General features: G+C 40.8%; 1 protein-coding gene across 3 annotated transcripts in view; it reads right to left on the bottom strand.

The window, feature by feature from the left end:
• SKAP2 (src kinase associated phosphoprotein 2) overlaps window positions 1–22899 on the bottom strand; it is a 137861-nt gene that overhangs the window by 50620 nt on the left and 64342 nt on the right. For all 3 annotated transcript variants that reach the window (XR_012088315.2, XR_012088317.2, XM_020780691.3), the window contains exons 5-6: window positions 5659–5736; window positions 4760–4843 (exon numbers count right to left, since the gene is read on the bottom strand). Coding sequence is in view for 1 of the 3 variants with exons in the window: in XM_020780691.3 (XP_020636350.3) it covers window positions 4760–4843; window positions 5659–5736 (162 nt within the window). In the remaining 2 variants the exon portion in view is untranslated. The remainder of the gene's footprint in view (window positions 1–4759; window positions 4844–5658; window positions 5737–22899) is intronic.

Here is a 22899-nt window from a genome sequence, read left to right on the forward strand (position 1 = left end):
TTGAAGAAATACAATATGTTGTCGGTCTTAAATTTCCCACCATCACTTTCAATGGATGACCACAGGTTCTAGAAATTCTTCATCCATACAGGTGTTACATTAGCCTTGCGTGTTATCATTTTTTAATTCAAACATTCAAAAAAAATGATTTTGTTCCAGTAAGCAAACATCTGCCAATCACACTTGGTCACTAAAAATGAAATGTATAGCAGCCAACAGCCACAGCAATAATTTATTGCAAACAAGGGCATAAAAATCACTATTAATATTTTTACAATGATATTTGAAAATGGATTTCACAACCATATAGACTTTTTAACAAAATACATAATGAAACTGTTTTAGGAATTCATTTTCAAGTTGCATATCACTGCAGCTGAGCTGAGAATCACTCAGAATCTGGAAAACAGTTTAACAGTTTCTTGTAATATGTATTATATGCAGACTCAACTTCCTTGAATTGAAGGAGAACTCTGAAATATGTTTAACTTTTACAGCACCATTTTCTGCTTCAAGTGCAGTCAAAACAGGAAAGAGTGTAATGTAAAGGTTCTCAGCAACACAGCATTTCTCTTCCCAGTAACACAGCATTAATTTCTACATCTGACATTTGGATGACTCCAGATGAAGTCCTATGGTGAGTAGAGCCACTGGAATCAATGAGACAAATGAATGATTACTAACGTAAATCCTGTTGATTTAAATTGGTCAGATCAAAGCATGACTAAGCCTACCTCCGACCCAATGTGTACTTGTTGATTTTAATGCTTATTTAACTCCATTATCTACTAGTGGTAACAGTTATCCTATAATGCAGTGATAAATTCCCAAACCAGTGTAAGTGTTTCAGCTTTTATAAAGAAGCTTTATAAAAGATGGAGAAAAATCTTAGCAGCTCACTGTCAGAAGAACACTCTTCTTGTGACTCAGCCATGCACTGTCAACATTGTGACCCCATAGAGTGCCTCCACAGACCTACAAGAACAAAGTCTAAAATGTTCAGGCTTGAATAGCATTAAATAGTGAAGGAGGTAATGATAATCTCCTACCCCTCTGCCTGTTTTTCCTTTTCTTTCCTCTCCTTCCACCCAATTGTTCCCACTGGCAATGTTCCCTCACAGAATTATTACCAGCAGCTGTCTATACCTAGATCAACAAACACATTTAAAATATAACCCTCATAAGCACTATATGGGCTTCAGAAGTGCAGTACTGTAAAGTCTGAATACACAACTTTCTCAGTGTCCTTCCTAAAAAATCCAGATGATTTTTGAAACTAGAACACAGAAAAAGAAGACTGAACCATGTACACCACTCTCTGTTTCCCTTCTCTTCAGTGCAGACCTGACATGCAGCTCTCTCATTCTTCAGAATGGGGAAAGAAGGGAAGAATAATTACCATACTATGCCACTGGTACTCATGGCAAGGAGAATATGTTTGGTTGTTCACAGGTAAATGTTATCAGCTCCTCATCACTCACAGGCCAAAAGAAAGTAACTCAAAACCAAAACTTGGATGTAAGGTAAAGGTAAAGGTTCCCCTTGACAATTTTTGTCCAGTCGTGTCCGACTCTAGGGGGCGGCGCTCATCCCGCTCTTCAAGCCATAGAGCCAGCGTTTGTCCGAAGACAATCTTCCGTGGTCACATGGCCAGTGTGATTTAGACACGGAACACTGTTTACCTTCCCACCGAGATGGTACCTATTTATCTACTCGCATTTGCATGCTTTCGAACCGCTAGGTTGGCGGGAGCTGGGACAAGCAACGGGCGCTCACTCCGTCGCGTGGATTCGATCTTACGACTGCTTGGTCTTCTGCAGCACAGGCTTCTGCGGTTTAGCCCACAGCGCCATCATGCCACCAGATGTAACTTATTAAAATTAATGTTATCCTTAATTCATTACAAATATTAAATTATAATTATAGGCAAGCCTTTCATTTTTAAACAAAAACCCCAAACACCCTTTTAGTGCTTTATCTTTCACCTTTTATCTATCAAGGGGCCTCAGAAATTTTTCACTCAATAGTGTAATCTTCAGCCATGGTTCTGGCCCTTCAATTTTACAAAGAAACTTATAAATGTTGTCTTTCAAATTTTTCTCATTCTAAGTACTCTTCTTCTGATGTTCTAAAGCAGTGGGCCTCCAAGGTGTTCTTGAACTTCAACTCCCAGAAATCCTGACCAGCAGAGGTGGTGGTGAAGGCTTCTGGGAATTATAGTCCAAGAACATCTCGAGGCCCAAGGTTGGGGACCACTGTTCTAAAGGACAGGCCGCTTACTTGTGCACAAGGCTCATTTGCTCCTCTGGCCAATATTAGGGTGACAGAACTCAATGAGGCAAAGAGAGATGGTTATACTGTATTTCTTCAAGTGGTCATCTGTGAACTCACACCCATTGGTATTTTGTGCATGCACAAAATGTCTCAGAACCTTCCAGAGCTGATCTGAAATGCTTTGGCTGGGGACTCAGTCCTTCCTAGAATACAATCTGCCCTCTTTGCCTCACTGAGCTCAGTTTTGTTCTGCGATGAAGACAGATGCATCTGAGAAGGAAGGCAACTGGATTGTGTGACCTTACTGATGACCACTTGAAGAAATACAGTTACAAGAAAGCAACCTATCTCTGTGAATGTACACCTATGGCCAATTAGAGAGCTTATGAGGTTGGTAAGTGTCTCTGTAGGATGGAAGACAACAATTCATTTCCTGTGCATCCAGACAGGATGTCATGTCTAGGTAGTAATGCCTCATGAAGAAGTCTGACTGGCTCCATGTTGCTCCCTTTCAGATATCAAGGACTCCCACATCATTGATGTGGCAGTTGTCCTAACAGTGCCTCCTGGCAGTATTAAGGAGGTAATACAGGCAAGCGGATAGCAAGGATATATGGTGTCTACTACTCATTTGGCAAGATGTTAAGATGCGACAAAAATGCCCTGCATCTTAGAGACATAAATGATGAAGAATCTATTAGACTAACGAAAGATCTTTGTCCTGTAGATATAGAGCTCTTAGAAAATCCCGTGTGTATGTAAGGAGTGTTCAATAGATGTGTACAGTTTGCTGTAGAGAGTGGGGAGAAAGATTCTCTGTTCCATGTGGAAATCAAAGACTACTCTGGCAAGGAATAAGATGTCTGGGCAGAAAACCAGCTTCTCTTTATGAAAAACAAGGTAAGGGGTGTCAGCACGAAGTGCACAAGGCTCATTTGCTCCTCTGGCCAATATTAGGGTGACAGAACTCAATGAGGCAAAGAGGGATGGTTATACTGTATTCTACGAATAGATGGGCTTCTGCCAAAATGCTTCAAATTAGCTCTGGGATGTTTTGAGAAGTTCTACACATGCACAGGATAGGCTATAGGTATGTGTTCACAGAGACAACAAAGAAGAAACCAACCTACAACCAATATGCATAGAGAGAATGTGAGAATTTGCGCACTAGTTCCACTTCTCCATCTCTCACCTCATCACCCTCCTCGTGTTCACAGTGAAGTTCTGAAGTATGAATTCCTTTCTACCTACAAAGGCTTTCCACACAAGGTTAAACACTGATTTCTACAAAGAGGTCAAGGAGAACAGGGAGGAAGGAGCAGTGGGGCTACTGTGTTAATTCTTGTTCTTCCTCCTGTTACATTGTTGTCATCAGATTTGCTTTAAAATGGCTACCATGCCTTAGACCACGATTGCTTAGCAAATTCAGCTACAGTATTTGCGTGGTCATCTGGGATTCACAGTGGGGACTTTTTAAGAACGAAGAAAAACAGATATCATGTTAATGTTTTCATAATTAATTGGTAGTAAAAGTGCATTGCTACGAATTTATTGAGATAAGTTCTGCATTTGTGAGCAAACCAATGAGGCTTACGTTTTATTTTATATGTACTGTAGTTCTATTATTTAAAAAATAGCTCTGAGGTTTAAATGACGAATTCAACCCTTACGAGTTCAATCATGCTTTAGAAAAGTATGGAAACAGTACATAGAACATGCTTCCCTTGAGTTCTTTATCATATAAGCAGTAAAAACACTGAACAGTTCTATGCACTGTGATTGCATACGACTTATTTTTGCCATTATCAGCTAAGAAACACACAGCAGGGAGGGAGAAATCGGGTGAGTTAAAACTGAAACTTTCCCCAGCTTCTCTCCAAAACCTTTCCCTCACAAGAGGCCCCAGCCTAAGCCAGCCAGCCAGCCACTCTAGGTATTGGCCACATCTACCCATTTTTCCATGGGCCATTGCACCGTCCACTCTGAAAACTCTGTTGGCTTAATCACCAATGTACTGAGCATGCTCAAACCTGCAGGGAGTGAAGGTCCTGAGCACACTGACTGTAATGCCAGCTGGCACACCCTGGAAGTGCTGGCAGCAAGTGCAAGAAGAGGTAGATAGCTCCTGGCTCTTCTTAATGACTACAAAATTAAATTGGGATGTGCAAAAGGTTTGGAGGGAAACTGAAGTATATATAGAAAAAGTCTGGAAAAAACAGCTGTTGTGCCTTCTAAAAAAGTTGCAACATTGAACACCTAACATAAACATTCCAATTGCCTCTAGTTTTTAAACTGGTACAGTTTGAAATGCATCTGGAATTCCAAGGGAAAGAATAGAGAGAATAAGGACAATATATTTTCATCATATAGGGGTCGGGAATGTTGGACTTTTAAGTCTGATGTGCATCAAAACAACATAGTTCTGCAATCAACTGCTAAAATGCATCTAGTGAACCCGAAGATAATACCATAAACTTCACAATACCTTTATCACTTCCATAATAGTAGAAGACTGTTCGACTCAAAGCACACCAACGCTTCTGCCACTCAAAGCCAAGAAAGCTGTGGTCTGCAGTTAATACAATTCACATCAGTGAACTTTAGCTATAAGACAATACAGTCATTTAATATTGAATAGAATTGTCTATTCTATTAACAGATAGAATTCTATTAACAGATAGAAACAGAATATTAAAAAGGGACAAAATACCGAGTAATATTAAAAAAGCTATCAGTTATTTTATATTTTTATTTTGAACTATTGTAGATTTGTCTGAAACACTAAATGTTTAAAATATATAAATGCAATTTAATAACTCTTCTTAATGTACATAGTGCAGTGCAGGTGTGAAGGCAAATATTATCTATCTAGAATTTCTCCCTTTTCTTTGAAGCATTGGAACGTGATCAAAGCAAGTGAATGGTCAATAAATATGTAACAAGAAGTCAACTGTGGGAAATTTCCCAAAGTTTACCAAGTATAAACTATTCTGAAATTGTTTGCCAGTCCCCTTTTTCAGGACAGAAAATAAGTTTGGTGCTTTGTTTTGTTTCACCAAAAGGGAATACAGAAACCAAACCACAAACTAAACCATGAGCCAGTCCAGTTTGTTGATTTTTTTTGGTTTGTAGTTTGGATCATGCCTATCTCTGTATAGTTCTCAAAATGTCACCAAATTCTGTCTCTATGGATAGCTTTTCCAGTATACTCAATTGTGATCGGGTTCTTTCCAGCATTGTAAAAAAAAGGAAGTGCATCACCTCTCAGTCAAAGCCTTCTGATTTTACCATTTCTGTTGCTGGAAATTTTTACCATTACTCATTCCAAGCAAATATTTTTTTTTAAAAAAACCCAAATACATGGGGCTATCCAGGTCAGTTTACCTTTTCTGCGTTTTTCCAGATATCCAGACTTTACAACACACTGAAGGTCTTGGGCTGCAACAGGAAGCAACTGGTTCCCTGGAAAATAATTCAACAGTGAATGCATTGGTTTTCTGAAACGTTAAGTAAACAATTTTTTCAAAGTGTAACAATGAAACATGACAGTATACTCTGTATATTTGAACATGCCGATGGATTACAATTTCAATCCCGATTTGTTAAATATGTCAAACTTCTGTTGATGTCAGTCTCCTCGTGTGCTCACAAGCACGAAAGAGCTCTTTGGACATTCAGCAGAATGTGAAACATCCATCAGATAGGCAAGACAGCCTGCTTCAGGATTAAAACAAATGAGGCAAACAGAACATTGCAGGCCAGGATGCTTCTTCTTAGCGCTCCAGCCAGCCATCCCCCTTGCCACAATACTCCATGTCGTTTCCTGTCCCCAAGTTCTCCTTCTCAACATTCGGTATGCTGTGACCACTGAGCATGTGCAGTAGTTATTGGGTTGTTTTGTCTATCCTCCCTTAAAGACTTCTTACTGCAACCAACCTCCACAAATACAGTTGTGTTCAAAATTATTCAACCCCCACTGAAATTGAATGTTTTGGCCATTTTGACATTGATTTTGATCATTCAGTCATCTTGCTTACATTTACATGAAAGAGGCACTTGTAGGTCAGAGAAATATAACCTTAAGTTTATAATGAAATAACCACAAATGTCTTTTCTGTGCTCACATCATTATTAGTTTTTATTCAACTCCCAAGTGACATTCAATCTTAGTACTTAGTACAACATCCTTTTACAGTTATAACAGCTTTTAAACGTGAAGCATAGCTTGACACAAGTGTCTTGCAGCGATCTACGGGTATCTTCGCCCATTCTTCATGGGCAAAAGCCTCCAGTTCAGTCAAATTCTTAGGCTTGCGCACTGCAACTGCTTTCTTTAAGTCCCACCAGAGGTTCTCAATCGGATTTAAGTCTGGTGACTGCGATGGCCACTCCAAAATGTTCCAGCCTTTCCTCTGCAACCATGCTCTAGTGGACTTGGAGGTATGCTTGGGATCATTGTCCTGTTGAACGGTCCAACGTCTCCCAAGCCTCAGGTGTGTGACGGACTGCATCACATTTTCATCCAATATCTCCTGGTACTGAAGAGAATTCATGATACCTTGTACACGCTGAAGCTTCCCTGTACCTGCAGAAGCAAAACAGCCCCAAAGCATTATTGACCCTCCGCCATGCTTCACAGTAGGCAAGGTGTTCTTTTCGTCATATGCCTTGTTCTTCCTCCTCCAAACATAGCGTTGATCCATGGGCCCAAACAGTTCTAATTTTGTTTCATCAGTCCACAGAACACTATCCCACAACTTTTGTGGCTTGCCCACATGACTTTTGGCATACTGCAGTCGACTCTTTTTATTCTTGGGAGACAGCAAGGGGGTCCGCCTGGGGGTTCTGGCATGGAGACCTTCATTACGCAGTGTGCGCCTTATTGTCTGAGCTGAAACTTCTATACCCACATCTGACAAATCTTTTTTCAGTTCCTCAGCAGTCACACGGGGACTTTTCACCACTCTACGCTTTAGGTAGCGCACAGCAGTCGAAGTCAGCATCTTCTTTCTTCCACGACCAGGTAGCATTTCAACAGTGCCCTTTGCCTTGAATTTGCGAATGATGCTTCCTATGGTGTCTCTTGGTATGTTTAACTTCTTTGCAATCTTCTTATAGCCATTGCCCTTCCTGTGAAGACAAATCACCTCTTCTCTTGTCTCCCTGGACCATTCTCTTGACTTCACCATGTTTGTAACCACACCAGTAAATGTCTAGAAGGAGCTGAGTATCACAGTCATTTTAAAGCTGCCTAATTGGTGCTTATTATGCTTGAGTGGTGCTCGGTGACATCCACAGGTGTTTTCAATACCTGATCGAAAACACCTGAATGAACCTCTCTTCTTCAGAGTGGTAGTCTTTAAGGGGTTGAATAATTGTGGCAATGAAGAAACCACAAAAGAAACATTTACTACTGTATTACATAAACAATTGATGTTATTTTAGTTGCATTTGGTTCTTTAAAACGTCCTTGTAGGATTTCATTCTGAATACAATTCCAAATGTACACTATAGTCCCTAAACCCCTTTACAGCATTGGGGGTTGAATAATTTTGAACACAACTGTATATTAAAATCTGGTGCCACATCTTCTACATGTGCGACCCAGAACTGATGTGAACAAGAAATCTGATTTCTTCCATTTTTTTAGAATGATTTGGCATTTTCCTTTCAGAGATCATGTTCAAAAATCTCGTATCAAGTGTGTTCATTCACATTATGATTGTTATTTTTTAAATTAACAGATAGAAACAGTTTATTAACATCAGCACATTTAAGAAAACGTTTATTTCATCCCAACAACCTGTGTAATATCAACTGCACCTTAAGATTTTAGTCACTTGTCTTTCTTTTATGTTGTTGCTATATGTCACAAAACCACTTCAAATGCAAGGTGACTATGAATCAGTGACCTTCAAAAGGTTCTATTTTTAGGACACCTTGCAAATTATGTTACTAAGTCAATCCATCTTGCGGTGCAATCAGATGAGCATTTAGGCTGCTGTTTACTCCATTGTGGGGGGAGACTGGCTCATTTCTTTTCCTAGTGATGTAATCACTGAAGTGAATAACCCCTTCCCCAAAGGATTCCTACCTATACTTTTCTGGGTCCCTGTGGGCTTGTCTACATGGGATAAGAGCAGAGACTCTATTAGGGCAGTGCAGATATACTGCATCACTTATTAAAATTTTGTAAAAAATGAAAATTTCCTCCTAGAGGAAACAAGAGGCAGGAACAAAGGGAACTTTTTTCCTCTGTCCTTTGAATTGTCTTAAAGGTCTGGTCAACAACCTGACCACAGCCAAATCCATCACCAGCTGTACTTAGAGGTGGATTTGGGAGTGGGTAGGTTTTCAATGGGACTTTTAAAATAAGCATGCTGGACCTCCACCTGACACGAAGCAAGCCTATTTGACCCACAACAGTCCTCTCCAAAATAGCCTGTGTAGAGCTAAGCCCTCATACTCGTTCTCTTACTACAGTGGGGTCTTGACTTGAGAACTTAATTCGTATTGGAAGGCGGTTCTCAAGTCAAAAAGTTCTCAAGTCAAATCTGCATTTCCCATAGGAATGCATTGAAAACCATTTGATCCGTATCTGCTCTTTTCCGTCCATAGAAACTAATGGGAAGCTGCTATTCTGCCTTCGACCACTAGAGAGGGGATATTTTGTTTCTTTTTTTTCTTAGGTCAAGAAAGGTTCAGGGAAGGCAGGGAAAATACAGTCCAGGCAGTACAGTACCAGGCAGTCCAAAGACTGTCTCCCAATCCACTCTCTAAACGCTGGGAGGAGTGAGGAAGCAGACAGGCACCCTTTTCACTGGCCAACAGTTAACTGAAAGTTCAAATTTTGCACTTTCCCTGCCTCCCACGTGGTTTTTTTTCAGTTCTTAACTCAAATCTAAGTACTTAAGTCAAGTCAATATTTTCTTTTGAGAGCGGTTCTTAAGTCAAAATGTTCTTAACTCGAGCCGTTCTTAAGTCAAGACCCCACTGTACTGCTTTCCCCTTTTCCAGCACTATAGACACTTCCTGTGACTCTTGTCTTCTTATGATAGATCTCAAGTGAGAATATCAGTTTAATCATTTTAAACCTTAGTGAGAGTTCAAGATTGATTTAATCTAGAACCTGCTCTCTGACGAGTCCATGGTATCCACAAAGCTCTCCTCCAACAATACTGTATTTTTCCATCTATAAGTCGCTACTTTTTCCTAAAACAGTTAGACTAAAAATTGAGGGTCGTCTTATACACGTAAGCAAGCCAAGGAGAAAAGCGCATGGTTGTGAAACTGCCAATGTCTCTGCAAACCGTCTGCCTCCAGTCGTGAGTGAAACTGCCCGTAGCTTGTCTCTGCAAACAGGCTTCCTCCAATCAAAAGGCTTATGTAAATAATGTAAGCTGATGCAGAGGAGAGCATGTAGGCAGTGCGACAGTGACTTGTAATGTCGGAGCACTCCGAGCCTATAAAGATGTCAGAAAATAATTTTTTTAAAAAAACCCGAATGTCTTACTCTGCAAAATTCAAACTGAATGTAATCAGTTATGCAAATGATCATGGAAACAGAGCTGCAGAGACATAGTATGGACCTCCTTCCAATGAGTGTATGATCAGAGAGTGGAGGAAACAGGAAGAACGACTCCCTAAGATGCCAAAAAAGAAAAAAAAAGCCTTAAGAGGAAAATCAGCAAAATGGCCAAAGTTGGAGCAGAGGCTCAAGACTTGGATTTTGGAGCAATGCCAGAGTGGGATATCTGTATCAACCAAGCTTATTCAACATCAGGCAAGAATGTTTGCAAGTGAAATGAAGATTGTTGATTTTACAGGAAAAGCAAAATGGTTCTTTAATTTCCTGAGCAAAAAGTGTGCTGCTTATATACTGCCCCATAGTGCTTCAAGCACTCTCTAGGCGGTTTACAAATTAATTATGCAGGCTACACATTGCCCCCCCCCAGCGGGCTGGGTACTCATTTTACCGACCTCAGAAGGATAGAAGGCTGAGTCAACCTTGAGCCGGCTACCTGGGAATTGAACCCCAGGTCATGAGCACAGTTTTGGCTGCAGTACAGCAGTTTAACCACTGCACCATGAGGCTCAGTGAGGAGAGAAGGGTTGGCATGAGAGCATGAACAAAGTTAGCACAGAAAATGCCACCTGTTTACGAGGATAAAATCCAACAGTTTCACTCCTATGTCATACAACTTTGGAGAAAAATATGATTTTAAACCAAGTGAGATTGCAAACATGGATAAGGTGCCTCTCAATGTTGATGTGCCTTCTAACAGAACTGTTGATGTGAAACGAATCAAAACAGTGGCAATCAAAACAAGTGGCCATGAAAAGACACACTATACTGCTGTGCTTTCATGCTGTGCAGATGGTACTAAATTGCCTTCTGTGCTTATTTTTAAGAGAAAAACGTATCCTAAAGAGACCATACCACGTGGCATTGTTATGCAAATTCATGAGAAGGGATGGATGAATGAAGACATCATGGCCATTTGGTTTGCAAAGGTTTGGTCCAGAAGACCTGGAGGGCTCTTAAAGAAGCTGGCTCTACTTGTCTTAGATCAGTTCTGAGCACATTTAATAGAAAAGACAAAAAGAGCTGCATCGGATTTGCGAACATATTAGCAGTTATTCCTGGTGGACTTACAGGTCAGCTACAGCCGCTAGATGTTTCAAACAACAAGCCATTTAAAGCCCTGATGAGAGATGTATGGAATAGATGGATTCAAAAAGGAGGTGGTACCTTGACACTGACAGGAAGAGTGCAAAAACCAACCATTACTGAGGTTAGCAATTGAGTTTTTAACTCACGGTATGGCGTCAAAAAGAGGTGATTGTGAAGTCCTTCAAAAATGTGGAATCAGGATGCCATGGATGGAACTGAGGATGATATCACATATATAGTGACTCAATAAACAGCAATGATGCAAAGTTGAAGAAGCTGGTATGTTCGAAACTAATAGTGATGAAGATGAAAGCAGTGATGCAACAGAGGCTGAATGAAGTGATTTGCTCATCTAAGGGTGATGCATAATACCATAGAACTGGCATGTAAATGTTGCCTAATTACTACATAAAAATGTGTTCTTTTCTAATGTTTAAATATTGATCTCTGAATTCTGGGTTAGAAATTCTGGGGGGCATCTTATGCAGAAAAAAATTAATGAATCATTTTTTCCTTGTCAGCTTTCTTAATCACCTAGCATTTGGGTCCATACTGTGGTACTGTATTTGCCGGCGTATAAGATGACTGGGTGTATAAGACGACCCCCCCCAACATTTCCACTCAAAATATAGAGTTTGTTATATACTCGCCGTATAAGACTACCTCCTCTTCTGCACACCTTCCACACACCAAATAAAAGGTGCTATTCATTGTCACCACTGTACGGCCGCAGTGCGACCGCAGCGCCTCCGGCCCGCCCCTGCATCTCCCTGTGACCGGCACTAGTGCACAAGTGCGCATGTGTGAGCTCTGCGTAGACAAGGGACAGGACGGAGCGCCACTGCTTCCCACCGAGCAGAACGGGCCGGTCACGTCGAAAAGGCTGGTACCCCTGTCTCGCTGCTGATGCTCGCCGCAGCTGCGCTGGATACCGCGTGATACTGGACGGTATGTAGAATGAGGTGGGCAGGCATCGGGAGCCTACTATGGGCACCGGGCGAGCATCGGAAGGCCACTATGGCCAGCTATGTCTATCCCAAAGTGCACCCAGCGTATAAAATGACACCCCCCCCCACTTGGAGGCATGCTTTTCAGGGCAAAAAAGTAGTCTTATACGCCAGCAAATACAGTATATTGTGGGAATATCACAGTATGGACGATCTTGACATTGGTCTTCCTTGACACATTCTTACATTTAAGTACAGTGGTGCCTCGAACTTTTTGACTTATGAACACCATTCCAGAACGGATTAAGTTTGCAAGCCAAAGCACCACTGTAGTATAGGTATTTTCCCCACAGTTAAGTTACTTATTTTGTATCTGCAGCTCCTAAAATGCCACAAAGATAAGGTACCTTTTATCCCCAGCTATTCTGGGAGCGGAAGATACAAAATATGTAACTCCACTATGTAAACATATCTATACTAGCTATTGCCTTGCTTCGAGCCTCTAGGAAGAATGAGCAAACCTTGTACCTAATGTATCTATGATCACCTCTGACTGTCCCTGTAGTCTCTTGGGTAGATCTATATTGACTGTCACCTGTCAATTCCCACAATGAGGATTCTGCAGCAGCTGAACTGAACTAGAGCTCTTGATGTTGCATTTTTCCTTAAGCCTTGTTTCTTTTTTAATCTGGATGCAGATTCGCTACACTTCAATGGACAATACAGCAAATAATTAAACAGTAATTAATTTTCCCTCTTTCGTTCCCATATGCTCTTCTTCCTACATTACAGTAGTTAACGGAGGCATTGCATTGATTTCAGATGATCAGATGGAGTGCAAGTGCAAAGCAGGCAATTACCCAACTGTCAGCAAATTACAATGATCACCAAGAGCTCTTGGCATCAAGGTTCACATTGGCACCAGGCAACATGAATCATCATTTCCCAGCATGACACCATAGGCAATCATGTCATGCACAGCATCATCTGCAAGCCTTTAGGTTATTGGAGAGGAAAAAGTATCAGCATCATGGAGAAGGCTGGGGAGTCTAGTTTTTCAGTGTGCCAGTAAGATCATCTAGTAAAGAGAGGAAGGACTCTTCTACACAGTTTGCTGAAATTACTCCTTGCAGTGCTATTTCCACTATACTGTGGACAGTATTTATAACATGCATACTCCATTATAAATGAAATGCTCTCTAAATGGCTTACATATCAATACAAATAAATGGGATGGTCCCTGTCCTCTGGCTTCCAATCTAAAAAGATGTGATACAAAAGGAAAAATTAATAAGGTGAGAGAAGGAAGACAAAGAAAAGGTGGGTTAATGTTTTTGATGCTATGATGCTCCTTAGCCTGCTGGAGTAACTGCAGGATGATGAACAAGAAGAGGCAAAGCAAGCTGGAACTGGCTTCTACAAAAGGCCCTGTTTTCCCTTCTTGGGACATTGGCTGTTGTAACAATACTGCTCTAGTTGACTGTTTAACATTCTGGTTCGTGCTATCAGATTTGTTGTCTTTTATTTCCATGTTGACAAGTCATATAAACTACCTTTTATATCCTACCCCATCTCTCTCTCATTTTCATTCCTCAAATACAATTAAAAAAAAAAGAATCAGAGTAGAATCCTGTAGACTGTGGTGTTCTGCTTGTGGTTCCTCTTCCCAACCTCCATGGCATAGATGGATTTTGTGGAGCATGCCCATTTCCAATAATGTGGCTTTTGCCTGCACAAGGGGGTAGTAGATGTCTTCTTGCACAATCTTGGAATTGTTCTGCTCACACAAGAGCCCACAGCAGGAGTGGAACAATCAAATAGGATTTGGCCTCAACAGGTTTTCCTGCTTTCCCATTTGCTATGAGGACAGACCTAGAGCCCACCTTTATCATACAACTGTTTATTCATTTATTATTGTATGTATTTATGTAGCCATTCCATAACAAAAGTTCTTCAGCCAACTCGAATAAAAAATAAAGTAGACTAGAAATACAATAAACGCTATTAAAAGTCAAAGAACTTATTTTTTCCAACTGTGGGGCGAAGGTTAAAGACAACAACACAACTTGCTTTCAAGGTTGAGTGCATGAAAAAGGCTTATCTAGGCCCAAATTTGGATCAAAACTGATAATTAAAGGAGATACAGTGAAATTTATAGGGTTATGCCTGTCATGGGTTTGAGATTATTTTGAAAACCTACACATGAACTGGGTGGGCCTAAATGTTCAAATGCACATGGCTGGATGGTGTCTTTTTACTTTCTTCTCACTCCTCACTGTCTCCTAGTAGTAAGGCTGTTACAGTGAATTAAAAATCTCCATTTTAGGATAGCATATAGTATGTGCAAACAAGCTAGGAGCCTCCAGACTGAGACCAACTTATTTCTTGCTGCACTGATTCCAACCATTGCAGAAATCAGCTTTATCAGATCAATTTAAAACTGTATTTACAATGAAGCTGCAAACATCTATTCCGAGAATAAGACTGCATGTGAGATTAAAGGTTGTTCAGCAGCATCACGGGTACTACAAGGATAAGAAATATAGACTTCTAATGCTCATTACAAAATATGCTTATGCATTACTACATTGCTAAAATTCTCACATCTTACTTTATTGTTCAAAGCTGAGTAATAAAGCTGGATAACTACTAAGGAATGCATGAAAAATAGCCTGCCCCTTCAACACAACTAAAAGAACTCTGTCTCAGGGTAAAAGCTACCTTAAGGGGGGGAAAACACACACACTGCATGTAAAAGTAGTGTTACAACTAAGCTTGCCTAATTTTGTTAAAGTTTCCATACAATGACTCTGGGAGCAATCAAGCATGGGTAGCCAGGTTCTCATCAGTTTAGAGGCTTGACAGCTCTGTGGTTTAGGTATCTGTCTGCAAAGCCAGAGGTTGGGAGTTTGACTCCCTACTGTGCCTCCAGGAAAAAGAGCCAGTGTATGTGGCCTTGGGCAAGCTGCACAGTCCCAGAATGCTCCCAGAAGAAGAGAATGATAAACCACTTCTGAGTATTACCTATCAATAAAACCATGGAAAGGTCCACTAGCTCAGAACTACCTAGATGACACATTATTATTATTATTATTATTATTATTATTATTATTATTATTATTATTATTATTATTATTATTATTATTATTATTATTATTATTATCATCATCATCATCATCATCATCACCATCATCATCACCATCACCATCACCATCACCATCACAAAACACAGGTTCATTTTACCTCTAGACTATTATCCTAAATCTCTGTCTATGAAGGTCAAGTATGATCCCATACAGTAATGCATTCTGATTTCAGTTGAACTTCACATTTCAGTTTTTCCCTTCGTAGCTCTACATTTATTTGAAAGACCTTCCTGCACTTAGCACTCTAGTGGTAAGGTGCTATGACTAGTAACAAGCAAAAGAGCATTTTTATCTAATAGAGAGTTCAGTTACTTTAACTGTATGTCTGCATATGGCAGGGAATAGGTTAAAAAAATCATAATATAGCACCACTATTACAAGGTTTAGTGTTTTTTGTAATGTATATAATTTAACAACAGAGTCTGAAAGTGAAAAAACAAAGTGTCACAACTGAACAGGTTCAGACGATGAGTGATATGATGAACATCTGAGAATTATAGTCTATAAAATTGACTTCTATTTTAAGATTTTAGTGCTATATACTATATTTACTACTTATATTGTTATAAACTATCTTATTAACAAATAACCCTGCTTAAAAGCCATTGCAAATGCTGAATTATAGTAAAGTATACAGTATTTGAAGAATGCAAGTTAATTTCTCCTACAGGGAACAGATGGAACTGTTAAACAAAACACAGAACTACCCTCAAGACAATTTAGATCTGGGATCAGATTTTTGGCTTGGGAAGCTATTGAACGGAAACATATGTAGGAACTATCTGTGCTCTAACAGCTCACAGCCAAGAACAAATTATACTTTTACCATTTGCACTGGAAATGTTTGATGTGCATTTATTTATGTTTTTCATTTACCCAATAACAAAAGTTCTCTGTAAACTGGGGAAAGGAGGAGCCCCAAATACCCAACGATCACAAAAGAGAAGTTTGGACCCATCAGAGATACAATAAATTCCACATGTGGTGCTGTCTGTTTTTGAATACTTACCCTTCTGTAGCCTAAATTAAATTGCTAGCACCATCTAAAATAAATCCACTGAATCATCTGCTGAATAATAAGACAATTATTATATAAAATGTTTTCATTTAATAGACCTTCTCTCATGGGTATTCTGGGAATTGCTGAATTATCATTGAGCCTATAGACTAATAATTGGATTTAGGCAATACCTCTCCTGCAATGTTTGATTTGTCCTACCCTTAGAGCAGTGGTTCCCAAATTTGGACCCCCAGACATTCTTGGACTGCAACTACCAGGAATCCTAGCCAACACAGCTAGTGGTGAAGGCTTCTAGGAACCGCAGTCCAAGATCATCTGGAGACCTAAGGTTGGTAACCACTGTTTTAGATTTATTTATACTACATCACTAACTTAAAAACAGAAACAAAACCCACACATTATTTTAACAGTGAAGGTATTGTAAATGAAAACAAGAAACAAAAGTTCAATTCACAATACAAAGTTATTTTATCCAGGAAAAATGGAGAAAACTGTCCAGACTGTCATGGCCTTCCACAGCTGATAGTTCCTGCTCCTACTCCTACTCTATATGAGGTGTTGGTAGGTTCTGCTCTGATTTAGAACTGTGTCCCTATTTAACTTAGAGATCAAAGCAATAGGTTTTCCATTTGTGCACCTGAAATGAAGCAAATAACAGATTTAGTTCCCCCCCCCCCTTTCTCTTTTGCAATTTCTGTGTATGACTCAGATGAACTAGCAAATCTGAATGTCCAGCACACTGAAGCTTTTCCAAAATTGCATAAAGAGCTGTAGTTGCAACTACAGTATTTCTAAAACATGGGATGGATGCAGAACTTACTGTACATTGGCTTGTTAAATCACAGGCGTGTCCATTTTCTTTCTGTGTTAAAGCAGTATATGTGCTACAAGCAAATGTATTTCTTTGCTGTGCTACTAAGAAACAGTTTGTGCATTTTGTAAAACTGTGCAATACTGTTTTGTCTGGACTGCCTGCATGTGCACCAACTTTAGCCAAAAACAAATGTAACACCTACTGTCAAATTTAAAAGGGAGTTTTAATGAAATAGCTGACAGCTTTAAGTCTACAAAGGCTAGTGGACGATACAATAATAAATCTGTCAGTTCCTATAATGCCTCCAACAAATCCATTAATATGAACGATGTTCACCTCACAGAGTACACTATACACAGCAGCACGAGCTATGTCGCTTTCATCTCAAGAAGCAAATCAGTAATCAATATTTGTAGAAGCAAGCTAATCCTTTGTAAAATCACTGGTTTAGTGATTGAAGAGTTTGCTCCATCTACACAGTTAATCCCTCTTCATCTGTTTGAGCCCTCTATTTATTTCAGCCACTTACAACAGAAGCTATGTCAGATTAATACATCTCCATATGCTAAACATGCCTTGACAACCAACAAAGCATAGTACTGTCAGGATAATCTCTATAAACAGAGGGATTTTTTTAGCAATCGAGAAGGCAACATTCAGAAACCAAATGTTTACAAACAGTCTTAACATGACGTGACATGGCCAGCTTTCTCCACCTTTCTCCCTGCCAATACAGTAACACCTTAGGAGTGTCCTCTTCCCTGTCCTCATAGATGAGCAAGATTTACATTCCTGCAATTAAAGAAACTTCCACTTTGTGGAGTCAGAGAAAAATTTAAAAACCACAGAAGGAGGATTGCTTTATGGCATGTAAAAGAAAGGTCAGAATTCTGAAAAATAAAATGAACAGCAAGCTAAACTAAAATCCTTCTGGTTTTGCCACCAGTACAAACCATTCAAATAGTACATGTGATTTTGGGCCTATAGCCAATCTGTCCACTAGCACAGAAGTGAACAAACTGATGGGACAATAAGCATCCTCACTAGATCTGGTGAGAAGAGGAACAAGTAATATCTACTCCACTAGTGAGCAAAATTATGGCCCTGCAGATGTTACTGGGCTGGAGCCCCCAGCATTTCTAACCACCAGCTATGCTGGCTAACGCTGGTGGGATTAGCAATCCAACAATATATGAAGGGTCAAACTTTGCCTACTCATGAGTATTTATTCCCAGAGCCTTCTGCCATGCCTAGCAACCAGTTCCCCGTAGTATCAAGTCCTGAAGAACATGTTCTGAGGATGCACGGGGCAAGATATTAGAGAACAACTGTCCTCAAATTCTGTCAGTGGAATCACACTATTGGATCTTGCCCAATGACATCTATTTTTTCATATATACTCAAAACTCTATGTTTTCTCATTGTGAACAAAGTCTCCATTTTATATGGCAGGCAGTGTGGAAACATTTATTTTGAGATAAGGCTAAATATAACTAGACTGAAGATTCTGTCTCAAAGGACAGGTATTTATACTTAGTATTGTGGCAAACTTTGCTTGAAAGTCACATTCTGGGGGTGTGAGAAAGGATGTTTCAGAATGTTTACAGCTAAATAAAGATTCTATATTCTCTGCTTTGCCAGTGAAGCAAAGGAACACAGTAAAGGATAGCAACAAAAGAGAAATCCTGAGGTAAATTAAAAGTGATAGAAAGTTACCTGAAGTGCCTCAGGGTCCCTATCATCCTAAAGCAGGTGTCTCAAACATGTGGCCTGGGGGCCAATAGTGGCCTGTGGGATGATAGACTGTGGCCCCCACCTTAATATGAAAGTTGGTGGGGCTCGTCAGCCATGGAAGGCAGCCCATCTAGGAGAAGGAAAACTCCAATTTCAAACCTCCACTGCCTTGTGGCTATATCCACCAATGGAAAAGGCTTCAGGAGTTAACCTCAAGGCAAAATCCGGAGCTGGAGTCCCGAAGGCAGCTCGTGTCGTTCTGCCAACTCCTGCGACGTTGCTGGAACCAGTCGTATTGGCTCTTGCCTTTCCATTGGACCATTTCAGCAATGTGGAGAGGGGGGATCTGCTGCTTGGGTAACAGCCTATCCTCCATATTACCTTACCCGGGCTTCATGCTCTGGAGAGGACACTCCTCGATTCAGAGCATGTTACCATAGTCTCTCGAGACTGAAGGATGCCTATGAAGGAGTGGGAACAGCGGCGGCGGCACCTACTAGGCGAGCGTGGGGCTTCCTCCCCGCCTCATAGCAGCTGGGTCCCACCTGCCCCCATAAAGCACCCACGCGTCCAGAAGGGGAGCCCTCTCTCTGCCCGGAAGTCTTCTCCCTCAGGGTTTTGGTGCCACCAGGGCTTTTAGGTCTCTCTCCCCCCGGCTGTTCTTCGCAGGTCGCCTGGCGAGGCTGCTGCTGCTGTCACCTCGTCCTCTCTGCACTTCTCCTTCCCCCTGCCTGGCGCTCCTCTGCTCCCTGCCCAGATGTGCAGCGGGAGGGGGTGCTGCCGAGACAACAGCCTTCTTGCACGCGCTCCCCTCCCCCCCCGTCTTTTTGAGCCACACTGGGTAAGACCACGGCTCCTTGCCAGAGTGGGAGTCAATAAGCCTCAAGAAGCCCCATTAGCCCTTGGGTAGGGATGAGAGATTGCTGATGGGGCCAGCCTTGCAGAAGGGGTGCACACAGCTGCTAAAGGGTGTGTGTGTGCACAGGGAGTGGAGGAGTGCCAGGCGGGGGGGGGGAGGAGAAGCGCAGAGAGGATGAGGGAGCAGCAGCAGCAGCCTCGCCAGGTGACCCGCAAAGAGTGAGGGGGGAGAGAGAGACCTAAAATGCAAAAGCCCCGGTGGTGCCAAACCCCTGAGGGAGAAGACTGCCGGGAAGGGAGAGGGCCCCCCTTCTGGATGCACAAAGCCACATTTCAAATTTTTGCGGGCCCCTTCTCCTTTGATGTGCAAGATGCCCCTCCTATGCTTCAAATGGAGCTCACTGACCTGCAGTGCAACTCTGACCTCAAAGTGAAGGTCAGGGAGATGAGTGGAAAAGCAGACAAGCTTGGGCAATTTTTGAGAGAATTGACCCCCAGCTTCCCTGAGCTTTCCCGAATGTTCAAGCGGACAATGTGCCTTTTTGGGAGCGCATACTTGTGCGAAAAGGTCTTCTCCACCTTGAACTTTAAGAAGTCCAAGTACAGGACCAGACTTACCGATGATCATCTTCAAGCCATAATGAGGGTCTCAACTGCTTCCTCCATCAAGCCAAATGTGGCTCAGCTACGCAAAAGGAAGCGCTGCCAGGTCTCTAGCAGCAAGGAGTAGGCAAGAGAAGCCATGTTCAGAAGAACAGTTCATGTTCTTCAATGTTCCATTCATGTTCAGGACAATTCATGTTTAGAAGATTAAAGGTTAAAGAACTGTTAATGCAGACATTCGAATCTGAATATAGCAGATATAGAAGACTGAAGAAACCATATCGTCGCTCACTAGAGAATTATTGTTGTTGCTGTTGTTGTTGTTATTGTTATTATTATTAACTGATTTATTTATTTATTTTCTTGTTAATTCTTAATTTGTTTATTTATTTTTTTCATCTTATTTTCTGTTAAAAAATAAAGAGATTTCAGAAGACTGGATTTTTTTTAATAAAGCTTTTCTTGTGGAAAATCTGATGCGGCCCAGCCTCACCCAGACTCTGCCTCCAGCGGCCCCCAGATAAATTGAGTTTGAGACCCCTGTCCTAAAGGCTTATCTCCCCCCCAACCCCCCACATAAACACTCAGTACATTGCACTAAGTAGACAAGAAATACAAGAATAAAACTGCCCATCATAAAAAAGTAAAAACAACCAACAGGCAGGTCATAGCTTGCAAATCGTGTACATTAATGTTTATATTCTGTCTGTTTTAATCTTTTCATAGGAATAAATAGAAGAAAGGATTAAGAGGAATATTTCCCAGGAAAAGCCGCACCTAAACTTAATAAGACCAGCATGGGCAATATTGGAAGGAGGAGAGACTGTGAGACGCTCACAGTGTGTTCCATTTCTGCTGGAAGTTATTTGTACATCAGATGCCAAAAACGTCTGTATTTATAGACAGATCTAACACACAGATGTTGCTGCTGAAGGCCAGGTTGTATGAGGGGAGGAAAAGGGGAAAACAGCTGGAACCAAGAGCAAGCAGCAGCAAGCAGAGTGACAAAACAGAATGTTGAAATCCTGAGGCAAAACCACAAGCAATTGAAAATAGCATCTGAAGAAGCAATGTTTAGACGTTCACCAGTTATTCTGCAAATGTCTTTCTTCTGCAGTCTCACAAACATTGACACCTGCCTTATCCACTTTCTCTGAAACTGGTCAATAAGAATGCTCTAGCAATGACAGGTAATTTACACATTTTCCTTTCTATTTTGTTATTTCCATAGTAACACAAGTCTGAAAAAGCAAGGGTGTACAGAGAAGCCAATTCAACAAAGTTCAAAACTGCTGTGCAAAAACGCAAGCATTCCTTACACAGAAGTATCTTCATTTTTTAATTATTATTTCATTTATATAGTGCCCCATTAGTGCAATGCATTATCTGGGCAATTAACAATGTAATCAAATCAAATCAAAATATAACAAAGGCTAGAATAGAATCAGAGAATAAACAAAACAAACAAAACTAATAACATCAAACCACAAAGAGTGGAAAATATACATATTAAAAGCAGCCAGTCATGAGGCAAAAAAAAAAAAATTAAAATAAGGGTGCAGTCAAATACCTCTCCGAAGAGCAGTGTCTTCAGCAGCCTCTTGAAAGCAGAAAAGAAGGGGGAAGAAATGCTTGCTCAAGTTACCTTTATATGGAATAGACTAGCCCAGGGGTTCCCAATTATGGATAACTGAGGTGTTCTTGGGTTGTAACTCCCAGAAACCCTAACCAGCAGAGCTAGTGGTGAAGGCTTTTCGAAGCTGCAGTCCATGAACACCTGGGTTGACCAAGGTTGGGAACCACTAGGCTAGCCAAATTCTGGTGGCTGCCTACAGTGGTTTCATAATCTGAAATATTTTAATAATGCAACAGCAGAGGGCACAAAATGTGAAACAAGGAAGACAGATAAAATCTTTTTTTAAAAAATGCAGCAGAATGTTGCAAACCCCATAGGACCTTTCTGTTTTGTTCCTGAAGCCACATGTTTGATGAGTTGGTGGGGAGCCCTATTCTTTTTATGAATGTGATGTTGACTTTCTCACAAGGCACCATATGTTGTAGGTAAGAGGGAGAACTTTAAGGAGTGGGAAACCTCCAATGGTCCATATACAACACATTCAATATCAGCCCCTGGGAAACCAAACCCCCGACGCAACCAAATTTTCCACTGCTCAGCAACACAGAAGCATTTTATGTAATGCTGTGGTGAAAATATGATGGCATAAGGCAAGAACTTTAGAGGACAGAAAGGGACTCTGGGGATGTCCCAAGAGGTAAACTGATTCAAACCAAAAGGAGTCTCCTGGGATAAAATAAGATGTAAAACGATTTCTCATCCATGAATCACAGGACTGAGATCTAGGGCTACTAATATCCTATCAAAACATATAAGCTTAGATAGATAGATACTTGTCAGCTGCAAGATCAGATAATAAAAGTAGAGGTCAAATACAATAAATCAGTAAGATATGACTTTCTATCAGGCCATATGTTGTGGGCTGTACTCTCTCCAGTCATCGAGAGTCACCAAAATCTGGCTGTACAGAAGCAACTCATTTATGCATGATTTTCAGGGGGGGGGAGTGTTTTGACAGTAAAACACATTTTTATGGGGAGTGTATGTATGTTTATGGAGAAGCGTACACATCATTTGGACTCTCCCCCCCCCCCCATATCACAAAAAATTGCTGGGAGTTACAGACATTCCTTTCTTTCTCACTGCTTATGTCATGGAAACTTGTGGAGAGGAAAAGAAAAATTTCTGTCAGTAGGATGTGAATTAACCCCAAAATCACCCTGCATTTTGATATTACAATGCACAACATCAA

The sequence above is a fragment of the Pogona vitticeps genome, chromosome 6 (assembly GCF_051106095.1).
Source record: "Pogona vitticeps strain Pit_001003342236 chromosome 6, PviZW2.1, whole genome shotgun sequence".
Classification (NCBI taxonomy): Eukaryota; Metazoa; Chordata; class Lepidosauria; order Squamata; family Agamidae; genus Pogona; species Pogona vitticeps.